Source organism: Aphelocoma coerulescens, unplaced genomic scaffold, assembly GCF_041296385.1.
Source record: "Aphelocoma coerulescens isolate FSJ_1873_10779 unplaced genomic scaffold, UR_Acoe_1.0 HiC_scaffold_251, whole genome shotgun sequence".
Lineage (NCBI taxonomy): Eukaryota > Metazoa > Chordata > Aves > Passeriformes > Corvidae > Aphelocoma > Aphelocoma coerulescens.
The window spans coordinates 164,477-185,783 of NW_027183595.1; the positions used below are offsets into that span (position 1 = coordinate 164,477).

The 21,307-nt window shown below is 58.8% G+C and overlaps 1 protein-coding gene across 1 annotated transcript in view; it reads right to left on the reverse strand.

Moving 5' to 3' along the window:
- LOC138101361 (multiple epidermal growth factor-like domains protein 8) overlaps positions 1 to 21,307 on the reverse strand; it is a 50,505-nt gene that overhangs the window by 21,751 nt on the left and 7,447 nt on the right. The window contains exons 4-9 of the mRNA XM_068999158.1: positions 21,038 to 21,236; positions 16,501 to 16,770; positions 12,783 to 12,910; positions 9,514 to 9,645; positions 6,899 to 7,012; positions 2,586 to 3,041 (exon numbers count right to left, since the gene is read on the reverse strand). Of these exons, the coding sequence (XP_068855259.1) occupies positions 2,586 to 3,041; positions 6,899 to 7,012; positions 9,514 to 9,645; positions 12,783 to 12,910; positions 16,501 to 16,770; positions 21,038 to 21,236 (1,299 nt within the window). The remainder of the gene's footprint in view (positions 1 to 2,585; positions 3,042 to 6,898; positions 7,013 to 9,513; positions 9,646 to 12,782; positions 12,911 to 16,500; positions 16,771 to 21,037; positions 21,237 to 21,307) is intronic.

Below are 21,307 nucleotides of genomic sequence, written 5' to 3' on the forward strand. Positions count from 1 at the left end.
CCAAACTCGCCCCAAACCCCTCCAAACCCCCCCCAAACCCCCCTCCAAACATCCCCTCAAACCCCCCCCAAACCCCCTCCAAACATACCCAAAGCCCCCCAAATGTCCCCAAACCCCCCCAAACCCCCTCCAAACACCTCCAAACCCCCTCCAAACCCCCTCCAAACCCCCCAAACCCCCCCAAACCCCTCCAAACATCCCCAAACCCCCCCCACACCCCCTCCAAACCCCCCCACACCCCCCCAAACTCCCCCCAAACCCCCTGCAAACACCCCCAAACCCCCCTCAAACCCCCCAAACCCCCCCAAACCCCCTCCAATCATCCCCAAAATGTTCCCAAACACCCCCAAACCCCCCCCAAACCCCCCCAAACCCCCTCTACAACCCCCCAAACCCCCTCCAAACCCCCCAAACCCCTCCAAACCCCTCCAAACCCCCTCCAAAGGCCCCCAAACCCCCCTCAAACCGCCCCAAACACCCCAAACCCCCTCCAAACCCCCTTCCAAACCCCCCCAAACCCCTCCAAACCCCCCCAAACACCCCCAAACACCTCCCAAACATCCCCAAATCCCCCCAAACATCCCAAACCCCCTCCAAACACCCCCAAATCCCCCCAAACTCCCCAACCCCCCCAAACATCCCCAAACCCCCTCCAAACCCCCTCCAACCCCCTCCAAACTCCCCCAAACCCCCTCCAAACATCCCCAAATCCCCCAAACATCCCAAACCCCCCCCCAAACATCCCCAAACCCCTCCAAACCCCCTCAAACCCCCTCCAAACTCCCCCCAAACCCCCTCCAAACATCCCCAAACCCCCCTCAAACCCCCCTCCAAACCCCCCACACCCCTCCAAACATCCCCAAACCCCCCCCAACCCCCCTCCAAACACCCCCAAACCCCCTCCAACCCCCCCACACCCCCCCAAACCCCCCCAACCCCCTGCAAACATCCCCAAACCCCCTCCAAACACCCCCAACCCCCTCCAAACCCCCCCACACCCCCCCAACCCCCCCAAACCCCCTCCAAACATCCCCAAACCCCCTCCAAACACCCCCAAACCCCCCTCAAACCCCCCTCCAACCCCCCACACCCCTCCAAACATCCCCAAACCCCCCCCAACCCCCCTCCAAACACCCCCAAACCCCCTCCAAACCCCCCCAAACCCCCTCCAACCCCCCCCAAACCCCCCCAAACCCCCCCACACCCCTCCAAACGCCCCCCAACCCCCCAACCCCCCCCAAACCCCCCCCAAACCCCCCCACACCCCACCAAACATCCCCAAACCCCCTCCAAACATCCCAAACATCCCCAAAATGTCCCCAAACGTCCCCAAACCCCCTCCAAATCCCCCCAAACAACCCCAAACCCCCTCCAAACACCCCCAAACCCCCCCAAACATCCCCAAACCCCCTCCAAACACCCCCAAACACCCCCAAACCCCCTCCACACATCCCCAAAGCCCCCCAAACCCCCTCCAAACCCCCTCCAAACCCCCCCCACACCCCCCCAAACTCCCCCCAAACCCCCTCCAAACACCCCAAAGCCCCCCAAACCTCCCCACACCCCCCCCAAACCCCCCTCCAAACCCCCCCCAAACTCCCCCCAAACCCCCTCCAAACATCCCCAAAGCCCCCCAAACCCCCCACACCCCCCCAAATCCCCCCAACCCCCCATACATCCCCCAACCCCCCCCCAAACCCCCCCAAACCCCCTCCAAACCCCCCCCAAACTCCCCCCAAACCCCCTCCAAACATCCCCAAAGCCCCCAAACCCCCCACACCCCCCCAAATCCCCCCAACCCCCCCATACATCCCCCAACCCCCCCAAACCCCCTCCAAACCCCCCCCAAACCCCCCTCAAACCCCTCCAAACCCCCCAAACACCCCCCAAACCCCCTCCAAACATCCCCAAAGCCCCCCAAACCTCCCCACACCCCCCCAAACCCCCTCCAAACATCCCCAAAGCCCCCAAACCCCCCCAACCCCCCCCCAAACCCCCTCCAAACCCCCCTCCAAACCCCCCCACACCCCCCAAACTCGCCCCAAACCCCCCCAAACTCCCCCCCAAACCCCCTCCAAACACCCCCAAACCCCCCTCAAACCCCCCCAAACCCCCCCAAAACCCCCCTCCAATCATCCCCAAAATGTTCCAAACATCCCCAAACCCCCCTCCAAACATCCCCAAACGCCCCCCAAACGTCCCCAAACTCCCTCCAACCCCCCCCCAAACCCCCTCCAAACCCCCCCACACCCCCCCAAACCCCCCCCCAAACCCCCTCCAATCATCCCCAAAATGTCCCCAAACCCCCCCCCACACCCCACCAAACCCCCCCAAACCCCCCCACACCCCCCCAAACACCCCCAACCCCCCCAAACCCCCTCCAAACCCCTCCAAACCCCCCCAAACCCCCCAAACCCCCCCAAACCCCCTCCAACCCCCCTCCAAAGGCCCCCAAACCCCCCTCAAACCGCCCCAAACATCCCCAAACCCCCTCCAAACATCCCCAAACCCCTCCAAATCCCCCCAAACATCCCCAAACCCCCCCAACCCCCCCCCCAAACCCCCCAAACCCCCCCCCGGCTCACGTGGGCTCGCAGGCGCTGACGCCGTCGCCGCGGAAGCCGCGCTGGCAGCGGCACTCGAAGCTGCCGGGGCTGTTGTGGCACCGGGCGCGGGGGTGGCACCGAGCCAGGCCCAGCTGGCACTCGTCCACGTCCGGGCACGAGCCGTAGGACCACGAGGGCACGGCCGGGGCAACCTCGGGGGCGGCCTTGTGGCCACCCTCGGGGTCACCCTTGTGGCCACCCTCGGGGTCACCCTTGTAGCCAACCTCAGGGGCACCCTTGTGGTCACCCTCGTGGTCATCCTTGTGGCCACCCTCCTGGTCACCCTTGTGGCCACCTTCGTGGTCACCCTTGTGGTCACCCTTGTGGCCACCTTCGTGGTCACCCTCGTGGCCACCGTCGGGGACGGGGAGGGCACCCAGAGCCACGGAGCAGTTGGGGAAGTGGTGGGGGCCGGAGAAGTCGCCCTCGAAGCAGCTGCAGGGGGGGAGAGAGGAGCAAAAATTGAGGGGTTTTTGGCCCAAAAAAAAGCCCCAAAAACCAGCCCTGAAAAAAGCCCCAAAATCGGCTCGAAAAAGCCCAAAAAAGCCCCAAAATCGGCTTGAAATCAGCCCCAAATCAGCTCATAAAACCCCCCCAAATTAACCCAAAAATCAGCCAAAAGTCAGCCCAAAATCCGCCCCAAAAAAGCCCCAAAATCAGCCCAAAAACCCCTCAAATTAACCCCAAAACCACCCCAAAGTCGCCCTCGAAGCAGCTGCAGGGGGGGAGAGAGGAGCAAAAATTGAGGGGTTTTTGGCCTAAAAAAAAGCCCCAAAAACCAACCCTGAAAAAAGCCCCAAAATCGGCTCGAAAAAGCCCAAAAAAGCCCCAAAATCAGCCCAAAAAACCCCTCAAATTAACCCCAAAACCACCCCAAAGTCGCCCTCGAAGCAGCTGCAGGGGGGCAGAGAGGAGCAAAAATTGAGGGGTTTTTGGGGGGGGGTTTTGGCCTAAAAAAAAGCCCCAAAAATCAGCCCTGAAAAGAGCCCCAAAATCGGCTCGAAAAAGCCCAAAAAAGCCCCAAAATCGGCTCGAAATCAGCCCCAAATCAGCTCATAAAACCCCCCAAATTAACCCAAAAATCAGCCAAAAGTCAGCCCAAAATCAGCCCCAAAAAAGCCCCAAAATCACCCCAAAGAACCCCTCAAATTAACCCAAAAATCAGCCCAAAAATCAGCTCAAAATCAGCCCAAAAACCCACCAAATCAACCCAAAAATCAGCCCAAAATAAGCCCCAAAATCAGCCCAAACCCCCCCTCAAATTAACCCCAAAACCACCCCAAAGTCGCCCTCGAAGCAGCTGCAGGGGGGGAGAGAGGAGCAAAAATTGAGGGGTTTTTTGGGGGTTTTTGGCCCAAAAAAAAGCCCCAAAATCAGCCCTGAAAAAAGCCCCAAAATCAGCTCAAAATCAGCCCAAAAAAGCCCCAAAATCAGCCCAAAAACCCCTCAAATTAACCCCAAAACCACCCCAAAGTCGCCCTCGAAGCAGCTGCAGGGGGGGAGAGAGGAGCAAAAATTGAGGGTTTTTTGGGGGGGGTTTTGGCCTAAAAAAAAGCCCCAAAATCAGCCCTGAAAAAAGCCCCAACAATCAGCTCAAAATCAGCCCAAAAAAGCCCCAAAATCAGCCCAAAAACCCCTCAAATTAACCCCAAAACCACCCCAAAGTCGCCCTCGAAGCAGCTGCAGGGGGGGAGAGAGGAGCAAAAATTGAGGGGTTTTTTGGGGGGGGTTTTGGCCTAAAAAAAAAGCCCCAAAATCAGCCCTGAAAAAAGCCCCAAAATCGGCTCGAAATCAGCCCAGAAAAAAACTTAAGTTAACCAAAAAATCAGCTCAAAATCAACCCAAAAAAGCCCCAAATCAGCCCCAAAAGAGTTCCAAAATCAGCTCAAAAAAGCCCTCGAATTAACCCAAAAATCAGCCCAGAATCAGCCAAAAAATCAGCCCAAAAATCAGCCCCACAAAACCCTCAAATCAACCCAAAAATCAGCCCAAAATCAGCCCAAAAAAAGCCCCCAAACCACCCCCAAAATCAGCCCAAAAACCCCTCAAATTAACCCCAAAACCACCCCAAAGTCGCCCTCGAAGCAGCTGCAGGGGGGGAGAGAGGAGCAAAAATTGAGGGGTTTTTGGCCCAAAAAAAAGCCCCAAAATCAGCCCTGAAAAAAGCCCCAAAATCGGCTCAAAAAAAGCCCAAAAAAGCCCCAAAATCAGCCCAAAAACCCCTCAAATTAACCCCAAAACCACCCCAAAGTCGCCCTCGAAGCAGCTGCAGGGGGGGAGAGAGGAGCAAAAATTGAGGGGTTTTTTGGGGGGTTTTTGGCCCAAAAAAAAGCCCCAAAAATCAGCCCTGAAAAGAGCCCCAAAATCGGCTCGAAATCAGCCCAGAAAAAAACTTAAGTTAACCAAAAAATCAGCTCAAAATCAACCCAAAAGAGCTCCAAAATCAGCTCAAAAAAGCCCTCGAATTAACCCAAAAATCAGCCCAAAATCAGCCAAAAAATCAGCCCAAAAATCAGCCCCACAAAACCCTCAAATCAACCCAAAAATCAGCCCAAAATCAGCTCAAAAAAAGCCCCCAAACCACCCCCAAAATCAGCCCAAAAACCCCTCAAATTAACCCCAAAACCACCCCAAAGTCGCCCTCGAAGCAGCTGCAGGGGGGGAGAGAGGAGCAAAAATTGAGGGGTTTTTGGCCCAAAAAAAAGCCCCAAAATCAGCCCTGAAAAAAGCCCCAAAATCGGCTCAAAAAAGCCCAAAAAAGCCCCAAAATCAGCCCAAAAACCCCTCAAATTAACCCCCAAAACCACCCCAAAGTCGCCCTCGAAGCAGCTGCAGGGGGGCAGAGAGGAGCAAAAATTGAGGGGTTTTTTGGGGGGGTTTTTGGCCCAAAAAAAAGCCCCAAAAATCAGCCCTGAAAAAAGCCCCAAAATCGGCTCAAAAAAGCCCAAAAAAGCCCCAAAATCAGCCCCAAAAACCCCTCAAATTAACCCCAAAACCACCCAAAGTCGCCCTCGAAGCAGCTGCAGGGGGGGCAGAGAGGAGCAAAAATTGAGGGGTTTTTGGGGGGTTTTTGGCCTAAAAAAAAGCCCCAAAAATCAGCCCTGAAAAAAGCCCCAAAATCGGCTCGAAATCAGCCCAGAAAAAAACTTAAGTTAACCAAAAAATCAGCTCAAAATCAACCCAAAAAAGCCCCAAATCAGCCCCAAAAGAGCTCCAAAATCAGCTCAAAAAACACCACAAATTAACCCCAAAATCAGCCCCAAAAAAGCCTAAAAAAATTCACCCAAAATCAGCCCAAAAATCACCCCAAAATACACCTTGACTTCACCCAAAAATCAGCCCAAAAAAACCGTCAAATCAACCCAAAAATCAGCTCAAAAAAGCCCCAAAATCAGCCCAAAAAAAGCCCAAAAATGAGCCCAAAAAAAGCCCAAAATCAGCCCAAAAAACACCTCAAATTAACCCAAAATCAGCCCAAAAATCAGCCCAAAAAAAGCCCAAAATCCCCCCCAAAACTCCCCCAAAATCCCTCCAAATCCCGGCACCCCCCAACTCCCCCGAACCCCCCGAAGCCCCCAGACCCAATTGAAGCCCCCAGACCCAATTGAAGCCCCCAGACCCAACGGAAGCCCCCAGCCCTCCCCATTTTTCCAGCCCTTCCCACACCCTTCCAGGACCCAAAACTCCCCCAAAATCCCCCCAAATCCTGGCACCTCCCAACTCCCCCGAACCCCCCGAAGCCCCCAGACCCATTTGAAGCCCCCAGCCCCAAAAGAAGCCCCCAGCCCCAACTGAAGCCCCCAGCCCTCCCCATTTTTCCAGCCCTTCCCACCCTTCCAGGACCCAAAACTCCCCCAAAATCCCCCCAAATCCTGGCACCCCCCCCAACTCCCCCCGAACCCCCCAAAGCCCCCAGACCCATTTGAAGCCCCCAGCCCCAAAAGAAGCCCCCAGCCCCAACTGAAGCCCCCAGCCCTCCCCATTTTTCCAGCCCTTCCCACCCTTCCAGGACCCAAAACTCCCCCAAAATCCCCCCAAATCCCGGCACCCCCCAACTCCCCCCGAACCCCCCCGAAGCCCCCAGACCCATTTGAAGCCCCCAGACCCAAAAGAAGCCCCCAGACCCAATTGAAGCCCCCAGCCCTCCCCATTTTTCCAGCCCTTCCCACCCTTCCAGGACCCAAAACTCCCCCAAAATCCCCCCAAATCCCGGCACCCCCCCAACTCCCCCGAACCCCCCGAAGCCCCCAGACCCAATTGAAGCCCCTAGACCCAATTGGAGCCCCCCGGACCTGCCGAGGGCGGGGTTGTGGCCCCTCCCGCACCAGCCGCAGCCGTGCTGGCTCAGGCACTCCCGGCACGAGGTGAGCTCGGAGCAGCCCCGGCACTGCGGGGCCGAGTGGACGCTGCGGGGCCAAAAACGGCGGAAAACACCCCCAAAATGTCACTCCGAGAGCCTCGGGAACCCCCAAAAACCCCCCAAAACCACCCCCAAAACCCCCCGGGACCCCCCAAAATCCATCCAGGACCCCCCAAACCCTCCCGGGAGCCGCCCTCAGGATCTTCCAGGACCTTCCTGCATCTTCCAGGACCTCCAAAATGTCACCCCCAGACCCCAAAATGTCACTCCGAGAGCCTCGGGAACCCCAAAAACCCCCCAAAACCACCCCTAAAACCCCCCGGGACCCCCCAAAAACCCCCCGGGACCCCCCAAAATCCACCCGGGATCCCCCAAATCCATCCCGAAACCACCCCCAGGATCTTCCAGGACCTTCCCGGCATCGATTCGGGACCTTCCAGGACCCCCCAAATCCCCCCCCAAAACCCTCAGATCCCCCCAAACTTCTCGGGGACCCCCCCGAGACCCCCAAATCCACCCCCGAGCCCCCCCAAAGCCCCCCCGGACCCCCTGGGGGACCCCCAAAGACCCCCCCAGACCCCCCTGGGGACCCCCAAACCTCCCCCAGACCCCCTTTGGAGCCCCCCAGACCCCACTGGAGACCCCCAAAGCCCCCCCAGACCCCTCTGGGGACCCCCAAAAGCCCCCCCGGACCTGTCGGACCCCCTTCAAACCCCTCCAGACTCCCCCCAAAGCCCCCCCAGACCCCACTGGGGACCCCCAGAGCCCCTTTAGACACCCCAGACCCCCAAAATGCCCCCCAAAATCCCCCCCGGACCTGTCGGACCCCCTTTAAACCCCTCCAAACCTCTCCCAGACCCCACTGGAGACCCCCCAAAGCCCCCGGACCCCTGTTAAACCCCCCCAAACCTCTCCCAGACCCCACTGGAGACCCCCAAAACCCCCCCGGACCCCCTTTAAACCCCTCCAAATCCCCCCCAGACCCCATTGGAGACCCCCAGAGCCCCTTTAGACCCCCCCAGACCCCCTGGGGACCCCCCAAAATCCCCCCCGGACCTGTCGGACCCCCTTTAGACCCCCCCTAACCTCTCCCAGACCCCATTGGAGACCCCCAGAGCCCCTTTAGACCCCCCCCAGACCCCCAAAATGCCCCCCAAAATCCCCCCCGGACCTGTCGGACCCCCTTTAAACCCCCCCAAACCTCTCCCAGACCCCACTGGGGACCCCCAAAGCCCCCCCGGACCCCCTTTAAACCCCTCCAAATCCCCCCCAGACCCCATTGGAGACCCCAGAGCCCCTTTAGACCCTCCCAGACCCCCTGGGGACCCCCCCAAATCCCCCCCGGACCTGTCGGACCCCCTTTAAACCCCTGCAAATCCCCCCCAGACCCCCCTGGGGACCCCCAGAGCCCCTTTAGACCCCCCCGGACCCCCTTTTAACCCCCCCAAATCCCCCCAGACCCCATTGGAGACCCCCAGAGCCCCTTTAGACCCCCCCGGACCCCCTTTTAACCCCTCCAAATCCCCCCCAGACCCCCCTGGGGACCCCCAGAGCCCCCCCGGACCCCCTTTAAACCCCTCCAAATCCCCCCCAGACCCCACTGGAGACCCCCCAAACCCCCCCGGACCCCTTTAAACCCCCCAAACCTCTCCCAGACCCCATTGGAGACCCCCAGAGCCCCTTTAGACCCCCCCCAGACCCCCAAAATGCCCCCCAAAATCCCCCCCGGACCTGTCGGACCCCCTCTAAACCCCTCCAAATCCCCCCCAGACCCCATGGAGACCCCCAGAGCCCCTTTAGACACCCCCCAGACCCCCTGGGGGACCCCCCAAAATCCCCCCCGGACCTGTCGGACCCCCTTTAAACCCCTCCAAATCCCCCCCAGACCCCATTGGAGACCCCCAGAGCCCCTTTAGATCCCCCCAGACCCCCTGGGGACCCCCCAAAATCCCCCCCGGACCTGTCGGACCCCCTCTAAACCCCCCCCAAACCTCTCCCAGACCCCACTGGAGACCCCCCAAAGCCCCCCGGACCCCCTTTTAACCCCCCCAAACCTCTCCCAGACCCCACTGGAGACCCCCCAAAGCCCCCCGGACCCCCTTTTAACCCCTCCAAACCTCTCCCAGACCCCACTGGAGACCCCCAAAGCCCCTTTAGACACCCCCAGACCCCCCAAGGGACCCCTAAAATCCCCCCTGGACCCCCCCGGACCCCCTCTAAACCCCTCCAAATCCCCCCCAGACCCCATTGGAGACCCCCAGAGCCCCTTTAGATCCCCCCAGACCCCCTGGGGACCCCCCCAAAATCCCCCCCGGACCTGTCGGACCCCCTTTAAACCCCTCCAAATCCCCCCCAGACCCCATTGGAGACCCCCAGAGCCCCTTTAGACCCCCCCAGACCCCCAAAATCCCCCCCAAAATCCCCCCCGGACCTGTCGGACCCCCTCTAAACCCCTCCAAATCCCCCCCAGACCCCATTGGAGACCCCCAGAGCCCCTTTAGACCCCCCCAGACCCCCCAAAATCCCCCCCCAAATCCCCCCCCGGACCTGTCGGACCAGCCGCGGCAGCCGCCGAACGGGTACCGGGCCAGGTAAGAGGCGAAGAGGAAACAGCGCCGCGCCGAGGGGCACCAGGCGCACTGCGAGGGGGGGGCCAGGCACTCGGAGCACGTGCTGCGCCTGCGGGGAGGGGCCGCCAGACCCCTGAGACCCCTCCCCAAAATTTGGGGACCCCCCCCTCCCCCCCCCAGGAATCATCCCCTGAAAAAATCCGGATTTTTTATGGATCTGCCAGGACCCTAAAATACTCACAAACAGTCCCAAAAGGGCCCAAAAAAAGGACTGAGAGCGCTCCCAAAATACCGGGAGACCCCTGAGACCCCTCCCCAAAATTTGGGGACCCCCCCTCCCCCCCCAGGAATCATTCCCTGAAAAAATCCGGATTTTTTTTTATGGATCTGCCAGGACCTTCATCGCGCAGAAAAAGGCTCAAAAGGCCTCAAAAAAAGACTGAGAGCGCTCCCAAAATACCGGGAGACCCCTGAGACCCCTCCCCAAAATTTGGGGACTCCCCCTCCCCCCCAGGAATCATCCCCCGAAAAAATCCGGATTTTTTATGGATCTGCCAGGACCCTGAAATACTCACAAATAGTCCCAAAAGAGCCCAAAAAAAGCACGGAGAGCGCTCCCAAAATACCGAGAGACCCCTGAGACCCCTCCCCAAAATTTGGGGACAACCCCTCCCCCCCCCAGGAATCATCCCCTGAAAAAAATCCGGATTTTTTATGGATCTGCCAGGACCCTAAAATACTCACAAACAGTCCCAAAAGGGCCCAAAAAAAGGACTGAGAGCGCTCCCAAAATACCGGGAGACCCCTGAGACCCCTCCCCGAAATTTGGGGACTCCCCCTCCCCCCCCCAGGAATCATCCCCTGAAAAAATCCGGATTTTTTATGGATCTGCCAGGACCCTAAAATACTCACAAACAGTCCCAAAAGGGCCCAAAAAAAGGACTGAGAGCGCTCCCAAAATACCGGGAGACCCCTGAGACCCCTCCCCGAAATTTGGGGACTCCCCCTCCCCCCCCCAGGAATCATCCCCTGAAAAAATCCGGATTTTTTATGGATCTGCCAGGACCCTAAAATACTCACAAACAGTCCCAAAAGGGCCCAAAAAAAGGACTGAGAGCGCTCCCAAAATACCGGGAGACCCCTGAGACCCCTCCCCAAAATTTGGGGACAACCCTCCCCCCCCCAGGAATCATCCCTGAAAAAATCCGGATTTTTTTTTATGGATCTGCCAGGACCTTCATCGCGCAGAAAAAGGCTCAAAAGGCCTCAAAAAAAGGACTGAGAGCGCTCCCAAAATACCGGGAGACCCTGAGACCCCTCCCCAAAATTTGGGGACTCCCCCTCCCCCCCAGGAATCATCCCCCGAAAAAATCCGGATTTTTTATGGATCTGCCAGGACCCTGAAATACTCACAAATAGTCCCAAAAGAGCCCAAAAAAAGCACGGAGAGCGCTCCCAAAATACCGAGAGACCCCTGAGACCCCTCCCCAAAATTTGGGGACACCCCCCCCAAAAAAAACCCGGATTTTTTGGAGCCCCAAAAACCCCCTAAAATCGGCCCCAAATCCCCCCAGAATCCACTCAGGACCCACCCCCCGGACCCTCCAGACCCCCAAAATCCCCCCAAAACCGCCCTAAAACCCTTAAAACCTCCCCCCAAATCCCCCAAAATCGCCTCAAAGTTGCCCAAAATCGCCAGAAATCGGCCCAAATCACCCAAATCACCCAAAATGGCCCCAAAATGGCCGAAAATCGCGGGGATTTCAGGGCGCTCACTGGCAGCAGGGGGGGGGCACTGGCGGGGGTCCCTCACGGTCCCCCAGGACCCCAAATCCCCCGGAAATCACCCCAAAATCGCCCCAAATCACCCAAAATCACCCGAAATGGCCCAAAATCACTCAAAATCGCCCAAAATTGCCCAAAATGACCCAAAATGGCGGGATTTCGGGGCGCTCACTGGCTGCAGGGGGGGGGGCACCGCCGAGGGTCCCTCACGCCCCCCCCAGGACCCCAAATCCCCCCAAAACCTCCCCAAAACCCCCGGAAATCGCCTCAAAACCTCCCCCAAACCCCCGGAAATCGCCTCAAAATCACCCGAAATCACCCAAAATGGCCCAAAATCACCCAAAATGGCGGGATTTCGGGGCGCTCACTGGCTGCGGGGGGGGGGGGGAGGGGGCACCGCCGAGGGTCCCTCACGGCCCCCCCAGGACCCCAAATCCCCCCAAAACCTCCCTAAAACCTCCCCAAAACCCGCGAAACCCCTGGAAATCACCCAAAATCACCCAAAATGGCCCAAAAATCACCCAAAATGGCCGAAAATCGCGGGGATTTCGGGGCGCTCACTGGCTGCAGGGCGGGGGGCACCGCCGGGGGTCCCTCACGGCCCCCCCGGGATCCCAAATCGCCCCAAAACCTCCCCAAAACCACCCAAAATGCCCCCAAATCACCCGAAATCACCCAAAATGGCCCAAAATCACCCAAAATGGCGGGATTTCGGGGCGCTCACTGGCTGCAGGGCGGGGGGCACCGCCGGGGGTCCCTCACGGCCCCCCCGGGATCCCAAATCGCCCCAAAACCTCCCCAAAACCACCCAAAATAGCCCAAAATGCCCCCAAATCACCCGAAATCACCCAAAATGGCCCAAAATCACCCAAAATGGCGGGATTTCGGGGCGCTCACTGGCTGCAGGGTGGGGGGCACTGCCGAGGGTCCTTCACGGCCCCCCCAGGACCCCAAATCCCCCCAAAACCTCCCCAAAACCCCCGGAAATCGCCTCAAAACCTCCCCCAAACCCCCGGAAATCGCCTCAAAATCACCCGAAATCACCCGAAATCACCCAAAATGGCCCAAAATCACCCAAAATCGCGGTGATTTCGGGGCGCTCACTGGCTGCAGGGGGGGGGGCACTGGCGGGGGTCCCTCACGGCCCCCCCAGGACCCCAAATCGCCCCAAAACCTCCCTAAAACCTCCCCAAAACCCGCGAAACCCCTGGAAATCACCCAAAATCACCCAAAATGGCCCAAAAATCACCCAAAATGGCCGAAAATGGCGGGATTTCGGGGCGCTCACTGGCTGCAGGGCGGGGGGCACCGCCGGGGGTCCCTCACGGCCCCCCCGGGATCCCAAATCGCCCCAAAACCTCCCCAAAACCACCCAAAATAGCCCAAAATGCCCCCAAATCACCCGAAATCACCCAAAATGGCCCAAAATCACCCAAAATGGCGGGATTTCGGGGCGCTCACTGGCTGCAGGGTGGGGGGCACTGGCGGGGGTCCCTCACGGCCCCCCCCTGCCTCCCCCGGCGGCTGCAGACGAAGTCGCCCCGTTTGGAGTCCGGTGGCCCCAGCGTTTGCCACTCGCAGAAAGGGTCCTGGAAGGGCAAAAAAAGGGACGGGAGAAAGCCCCAAATCGCCCCAAAATCGCCGCAAAATCGCCCCCAAATCAGCCCCAAAATCGCCCAAAAATCAGCCCCAAAATCGCCCCAAAATCGCCCCAAAATCAGCCCCGAAATCGCCCAAAAATCAGCCCCAAAATCGCCTCAAAATCAGCCCCAAAATCGCCCCAAAATCGCCTCAAAATCGCCTCAAAATCAGCCCCAAAATCGCCCCAAAATCGCCCCAAAATCGCCCCAAAATCGCCCCAAAATCGCCCAAAAATCAGCCCCAAAATCGCCCCAAAATCGCCCAAAAATCAGCCCCAAAATCGCCCCAAAATCAGCCCAAAATCGGCTCCAAATCGCCCCAAAATCGCCCCAAAATCGTCCCAAAATCAGCCCCAAAATCACCCCAAAATAGTCCCCCCCAAATCCCCTCCCAGTCCCCCCAATCCCCCCCCAATCCCCTCCCAGTCCCTCCCAGTCCCGCCAAATCCCCTCCCAGTCGCTCCCAGTCTCTCCCAATCCCCCCCAAATCCCCTCCCAGTCCCTCCCAGTACCCCCCAGACCCCCTCCCAGTGCCCCCAACCCCCCTCCCAGCCGCTCCCAGTTTGTCCCAGTCGCTCCCAGTCCCCCCCAATCCCCTCCCAGTTGCTCCCAGTCCCCCCAAATCCCCTCCCAGTCCCTCCCAGTCCCCCCAATCCCCTCCCAGTCCCCTCCCAGTCCCTCCCAGTTCATCCCAGTCCCTCCCACTCCCCTCCAACTCCCTCCCAGTCCCGCCCAGTCCCTCCCACTCCCTCCCAATCCCCTCCCAGTCCCCCCCAATCCCCTCCCAGTGCCCCCAAATCCCCTCCCAGTCGCTCCCAGTCCCCCCAATCCCCTCCCAGTCCCCCCCAATCCCCTCCCAGTCGCTCCCAGTCCCCCCAATCCCCTCCCAGTCCCCCCAAATCCCCTCCCAGTCCCCTCCCAGTCCCCCCAAATCCCCTCCCAGTCCCCCCAAATCCCCTCCCAGTCGCTCCCAGTCCCCCCAATCCCCTCCCAGTCCCCCCCAGTCCCCCCAACCCCCCTCCCAGTCCCTCCCAATCCCCCCCAATCCCCCCCCAATCCCCTCCCAGTCCCCCCAGAGAGGGTTCCAGTCCCTCCCAGTCCCCCCAATCCCCTCCCAGTCCCCCCCAATCCCCTCCCAGTCGCTCCCAGTCCCCCCAATCCCCTCCCAGTCCCCCCAAATCCCCTCCCAGTCCCCTCCCAGTCCCCCCAAATCCCCTCCCAGTCCCCCCAAATCCCCTCCCAGTCCGTCCCAGTCCCCCCAAATCCCCTCCCAGTTGCTCCCAGTCCCTCCCAATCCCCCCAAATCCCCTCCCAGTCCCCCCAGTCCCCCCAAATCCCCTCCCAGTCCCTTCCAGTGCCCCCCCAATCCCCTCCCAGTCCCCCCAAATCCCCTCCCAATCCCCTCCCAGTCCCCCCAAATCCCCTCCCAGTCGCTCCCAGTCCCTCCCAGTCCCCCCAATCCCCTCCCAGTCCCCCCCAGTCCCCCCAAATCCCCTCCCAGTCCCTTCCAGTGCCCCCTCAATCCCCTCCCAGTCCCCCCAAATCCCCTCCCAATCCCCTCCCAGTCCCCCCAATCCCCTCCCACTCCCCTCCAATCCCCTCCCAGTCCCGCCCAGTCCCTCCCACTCCCTCCCAATCCCCTCCCAGTCCCCCCAAATCCCCTCCCAGTGCCCCCAAATCCCCTCCCAGTCGCTCCCAGTCCCCCCAATCCCCTCCCAGTCCCCCCCAGTCCCCCCAACCCCCCTCCCAGTCCCTCCCAGTCCCCCCCAATCCCCCCCCAATCCCCTCCCAGTCCCCCCAGAGAGGGTTCCAGTCCCTCCCAGTCCCCCCAATCCCCTCCCAGTCCCTCCCAGTCCCCCCAATCCCCTCCCAGTCCCCCCCAATCCCCTCCCAGTCGCTCCCAGTCCCCCCAATCCCCTCCCAGTCCCCCCAAATCCCCTCCCAGTCCCCTCCCAGTCCCCCCAAATCCCCTCCCAGTCCGTCCCAGTCCCCCCAAATCCCCTCCCAGTTGCTCCCAGTCCCTCCCAATCCCCCCAAATCCCCTCCCAGTCCCCCCCAGTCCCCCCAAATCCCCTCCCAGTCCCTTCCAGTGCCCCCCCAATCCCCTCCCAGTCCCCCCAAATCCCCTCCCAATCCCCTCCCAGTCCCCCCAATCCCCTCCCACTCCCCTCCAATCCCCTCCCAGTCCCGCCCAGTCCCTCCCACTCCCTCCCAATCCCCTCCCAGTCCCTCCCAGTCCCCTCCCAGTGCCCCCAAATCCCCTCCCAGTCGCTCCCAGTCCCCCCAATCCCCTCCCAGTCCCCCCCAGTCCCCCCAACCCCCCTCCCAGTCCCTCCCAGTCCCCCCCAATCCCCCCCCAATCCCCTCCCAGTTCCCCCAGAGAGGGTTCCAGTCCCTCCCAGTCCCCCCAATCCCCTCCCAGTCCCCCCCAATCCCCTCCCAGTCGCTCCCAGTCCCCCCAATCCCCTCCCAGTCCGTCCCAGTCCCCCCAAATCCCCTCCCAGTTGCTCCCAGTCCCCCCAGTCCCCCCAAATCCCCTCCCAGTCCCTTCCAGTGCCCCCCCAATCCCCTCCCAGTCCCCCCAAATCCCCTCCCAATCCCCTCCCAGTCCCTCCCAGTCCCCCCAATCCCCTCCCAGTGCTCCCAAATCCCCTCCCAGTCGCTCCCAGTCCCTCCCAGTCCCCCCAATCCCCTCCCAGTCCCCCCCAGTCCCCCCAAATCCCCTCCCAGTCCCTTCCAGTGCCCCCCCAATCCCCTCCCAGTCCCCCCAAATCCCCTCCCAATCCCCTCCCAGTCCCCCCAATCCCCTCCCAGTCCCCTCCAATCCCCTCCCAGTCCCGCCCAGTCCCTCCCACTCCCTCCCAATCCCCTCCCAGTCCCCCCAAATCCCCTCCCAGTGCCCCCAAATCCCCTCCCAGTCGCTCCCAGTCCCCCCAATCCCCTCCCAGTCCCCCCCAGTCCCCCCAACCCCCCTCCCAGTCCCTCCCAGTCCCCCCCAATCCCCCCCCAATCCCCTCCCAGTCCCCCCAGAGAGGGTTCCAGTCCCTCCCAGTCCCCCCAATCCCCTCCCAGACCCCCCCAATCCCCTCCCAGTCGCTCCCAGTCCCCCCAATCCCCTCCCAGTCCCCCCAAATCCCCTCCCAGTCCCCTCCCAGTCCCCCCAAATCCCCTCCCAGTCCCCCCAAATCCCCTCCCAGTCCGTCCCAGTCCCCCCAAATCCCCTCCCAGTTGCTCCCAGTCCCTCCCAATCCCCCCAAATCCCCTCCCAGTCCCTTCCAGTGCCCCCCCAATCCCCTCCCAGTCCCCCCAAATCCCCTCCCAATCCCCTCCCAGTCCCCCCAATCCCCTCCCAGTCCCTCCCAATCCCCTCCCAGTCCCCCCAAATCCCCTCCCAGTCCCCCCAAATCCCCTCCCAGTCGCTCCCAGTCCCTCCCAGTCCCCCCAATCCCCTCCCAGTCTCTCCCAATCCCCCCCAACCCCCCTCCCAGCCGCTCCCAGCCGCTCCCAGTTTGTCCCAGCGGCCCCCAGTCGCCGCTGACCCCGGCGCAGCTGCGGCAGTCGCGGTGCTCCTCGCACAGGACGCAGTTCTGGGGGTGCAGCACCAGGCGGGGAGCCCCGAAATCGCCGGAATCGGCCCCAAAAGCCGCGCAGGGAGCCCCGGCCTTGGGGGGGGGGTCCCGGGGGTGGCACGAGGAGCTGGGGGGGCACCAGGCGCACCCCAAATCCGCCAGGCACGAGAGGCACGAGGGGCGCGAGGGGCACCCCCCGGGGGACCCCCGGAAGGGCTCCAGGAAGAAAAAGGAGATTTCCTGCACCCCAAAAAAAACAAAAACCACCATGGGATTTTGGGGGGGTTTGGGGGGGTTGGGGGGGATTTGGGGGGGATTGGAGGGATTTTGGGGGGGATTTGGGGGGATTTGAGGGGAGTTTGGGGGGATTTGGGGGGATTTAGGGAAGTGTGGGGGGATTTGGGGGAGTTGGAGGGGGATTTGGGGGGATTTGGAGGGAGTTTGGGGTGGTTTGGGGGCATTTGGGGGGATATAGGGGGGGTTTGGGGGGATTTGGAGGGAGTTTGGGGGGGATTTTAGGGGATTTTGGGGGGGTTTGGGGTAATTTGGGGGAAGTTTGGGGGGGATTTGGGGATTTTGGGGGAATTTTGGGGGGGGTTTGGGGGGATTTTAGGGGATTTTGGGGGGGTTTGGGGGAATTTGGGGGAAGTTTGGGGGGGATTTGGGGTTTTTGGGGGGATTTTGCGGGGATTTGGAGGGGTTTGGGGGCAGTTTGGGGGAGTTTGGGGGGGGTTGGGGGGATTTTGGGGGGGATTTGAGGGCATTTTGGGGGATTTAGGGGGGATTTGGGGGGATTTTAGGAAAGTTTGGGGGGATTTGGGGGCATTTAAGGGGATTTAGGGGGATTTGGGGGGATTTTAGGAAAGTTTGGGGGGATTTGGAGGGGTTTGGGGGGATTTTGGGGGAGTTTGGGGGGGGTTGGGGGGATTTGGAGGGAGTTTGGGGGGATTTGAGGGCATTTTGGGGGATTTAGGGGGGATTTTGGGGGGATTTTAGGAAAGTTTGGGGGAATTTGGGGGAAGTTTGGGGGAGATTTGGGGATTTGGGGGGATTTGGGGGGGGGTTGGGGGGATTTGGAGGGGTTTGGGGAGATTTTGGGGGAGTTTGGGGGGGATTTGGGGGGTTTGGGGGGAGCTTGGGGGGGATTTGGGGGGATTTTCAGGGGGATTTGGGGGGAATTTAGGAAAGTTTGGGGGAATTTTGGGGGGATTTTCGGGGGGATTGGGGGATTTTGGGGGGATTTGGGGGAGATTTTAGGGCAGTTTGGGGGGGAATTGGGGATTTTGGGGGGGATTTGGGGAGATTTTGGGGGGATTGGGGGGGGTGAGGGAGGTTTTGGGGGGGTTAAAGAGGGGAAGAAACCCCAAATAGTGCCAAAAATAGCCCCAAAATCGCCCCAAAATAGTCCCAGAATAGCTCTAAAATAGCCACAAACCAGCCCCAAAATAACCCAAAAATAGCCCCAAAAATAACCCAGAAATAGCCCAAAAACAGCCCCAGAATAACCCAAAAATAACCACAAAATAGCCCTAAAATAACCCCAAAAGTAGCCCAAAAATAGCCCCAAAACAGCCCCAAAATAACCCAAAAATAGCCCCAAAAATAACCCCAAAATAGCCCAAAAACAGCCCCAAAAATAACCCCAAAACAGCCCCAAAATAACCCAAAAATAGCCCCAAGTAGCCCTAAAATAGTCCCAAAAATAGGCCTAAAATAACCCCAAAACAACCCCAAACCAACCCAAAAAAAACCCCAAAATAACCCAAAACAGCCCCAACAATAACCCAAAAATAGCCATAAAATAGCCCCAAAATAACCCCAAAAGTAACCCCAAAATAGCCCCAAAACAACCCCAAAAATGACCCCAAAACAGCCCCAAAAATAACCGAAACCAGCCCCAAAATCGCCCCTCAATCCCCCAAATCTGCTCCAAAAATTCCCAAAAAATTCCCAAATTTTTCCCAAATTTCCCCCACAGACTCCAGACCCACTCAGGGGCCCCCAAAAATTCCCAAAACCCCCCAAAAATCCCCCAAAAAATCCCTAAAGGCCCCCCAAAACCCCGCCAAAAAAATCCCAGAAAAATCCCCCCAAAATTCCCCAAAAATTCCCAAAAAATTCCAAAAAATTCCCAAAAATTCCCAAAACAATCCCAGACTTCCCTCACGGATTCCAGACCCACTCAGAGCCCCCCAAACCCCCCAAAATTCCCCCAAAACCCCTCAAAAAAAAAAACCAAAAAAAACCAAAAAAAAAACCCCCAAAACCCCCCAAAAAATTCCCAAAAAATTCCCAAAAAATTCCCAAAAATTCCCCAACAATTCCCGGACTTTCCCCCATACTCCCGACCCCCCTCAGAGCCCCCCAAGCCCCCCAAAATCCCCCAAAACCCCGCAAAAAAAAACCCAAAAAAAACCAAAAACGCCCCAAAAAAACCCCCAAAAAATTCCCAAAAAATTCCCAAAAATTCCCCAAAAATTCCCGGACTTTCCCAACGGACTCCAGACCCCCTCAGAGCCCCCCAAACTCCCCCAAAACCCCCCTAAATCCCCCCAAAACCCCTCAAAAAACCCCCAAAAAACCCAAAAAAAACCCCCAAAAACCCCCCAAAAATTCCCAAAAAATTCCCAAAAATTCCCAAAAAATTCCCGGACTTCCCCACGGACTCCAGACCCCCTCAGAGCCCCCCAAACCCCCCAAAACCCCTCAAAAAAAACCCAAAAAACCCAAAAAAAACCCCAAAAAAACCCAAAACCCCCCAAAACCCCCCAAAAATTCCCAAAAAATTCCCCAAAAATTCCCAAAAATTCCCCAAAAATTCCCGGACTTTCCCCCATACTCCAGACCCCCTCAGAGCCCCCCAAGCCCCCCAAAATTCCCCAAAACCCCTCAAAAAAACCCCCATTAAAACCCCCAAAAAAACCAAAAAACCCCCCAAAAACCCCCCAAAAATTCCCAAAAAATTCCCCAAAATTCCCCAAAAATTCCCGGACTTTCCCAACGGACTCCAGACCCACTCAGAGCCCCCCAAACTCCCCCAAAACCCCCCTAAATCCCCCCAAAATCCCCCAAAACCCCTCAAAAAAAACCCCATTAAAACCCCCAAAAAAACCAAAAAACCCCCCAAAAACCCCCCAAAAATTCCCAAAAAATTCCCAAAAATTCCCCAAAAATTCCCGGACTTTCCCAACGGACTCCCGACCCCCTCAGAGCCCCCCAAGCCCCCCAAAACCCCCCAAAACCCCTCAAAAAAACCCCATAAAAACCCAAAAAAAAACCAAAAAAAAAACCCAAAACCCCCCAAAAATTCCCAAAAAATTCCCAAAAATTCCCCAACAATTCCCGGACTTTCCCAACGGACTCCAGACCCCCTCAGAGCCCCCCAAGCCCCCCAAAATTCCCCAAAACCCCTCAAAAAAAACCCATAAAAACCCCCAAAAAAACCAAAAAACCCCCCAAAAACCCCCCAAAAATTCCCAAAAAATTCCCAAAAATTCCCCAACAATTCCCGGACTTTCCCAACGGACTCCAGACCCCCTCAGAGCCCCCCAAACTCCCCCAAAACCCCCCTAAATCCCCCCAAAATCCCCCAAAACTCCGCAAAAAAACCCCAAAAAAACCCAAAAACCCCCCAAAAACCCCCCAAAAATTCCCAAAAAATTCCCAAAAATTCCCCAACAATTCCCAGACTTTCCCACGGACTCCAGACCCCCTCAGAGCCCCCCAAACCCCCCAAACCCCCTCAAAAAAAACCCATAAAAACCCAAAAAAACCCAAAAAAAAAACCCCAAAACCCCCCAAAACCCCCCAAAAAATTCCCAAAAATTCCCAAAAATTCCCGGACTTTCCCCCATACTCCCGACCCCCTCAGAGCCCCCCAAGCCCCCCAAAATCCCCCAAAACCCCGCAAAAAAAACCCCAAAAAAACCCAAAAACCCCCCAAAAAACCCCCCAAAAATTCCCAAAAAATTCCCAAAAAATTCCCAAAAATTCCCGGACTTTCCCAACGGACTCCAGACCCCCTCAGAGCCCCCCAAACTCCCCCAAAACCCCCCTAAATCCCCCCAAAACCCCTCAAAAAACCCCCAAAAAACCCAAAAAAAACCCCCAAAAACCCCCCCAAAAATTCCCAAAAAATTCCCAAAAATTCCCAAAAAATTCCCGGACTTCCCCACGGACTCCAGACCCCCTCAGAGCCCCCCAAACCCCCCAAAACCCCTCAAAAAAAACCCCAAAAAACCAAAAAAAAACACCAAAAAACCCCAAAAACCCCCCCAAAAATTCCCAAAAAATTCCCCAAAAAATTCCCAAAAAATTCCCGGACTTTCCCACGGACTCCAAACCCCCTCAGAGCCCCCCAAACTCCCCCAAAACCCCCCAAAATCCCCCAAAACCCCGCAAAAAAAACCCCATAAAAACCCAAAAACCCCCCAAAACCCCCCCCAAAAAATTCCCAAAAAATTCCCAAAAATTCCCAAAAATTCCCGGACTTTCCCGACGGACTCACGCTGCCCCCGGGCACCCCGGTGCGGTCCCAGGTGAGGGTGAGCTCGCTGCTGAGCCCCCCCGAGGCGTTCAGGTGCCCCTCGACCTGCACCAGGTAGCGATTCCCGCGCTCCGGGGCCCCGAAGAGCCGCTCGGGCCGGGGCCGCCGCAGGGGCCTCGTCTCGCGCTCCTGCTGAGCCCCCCCAGCGCCCCACTTCCTCCTGGGGGGGTCCCCGAAATTGGGAGGGGGCGTCAGAGGCGGGGGAGGCACCCCGAAAAAACCCCGGCCCGA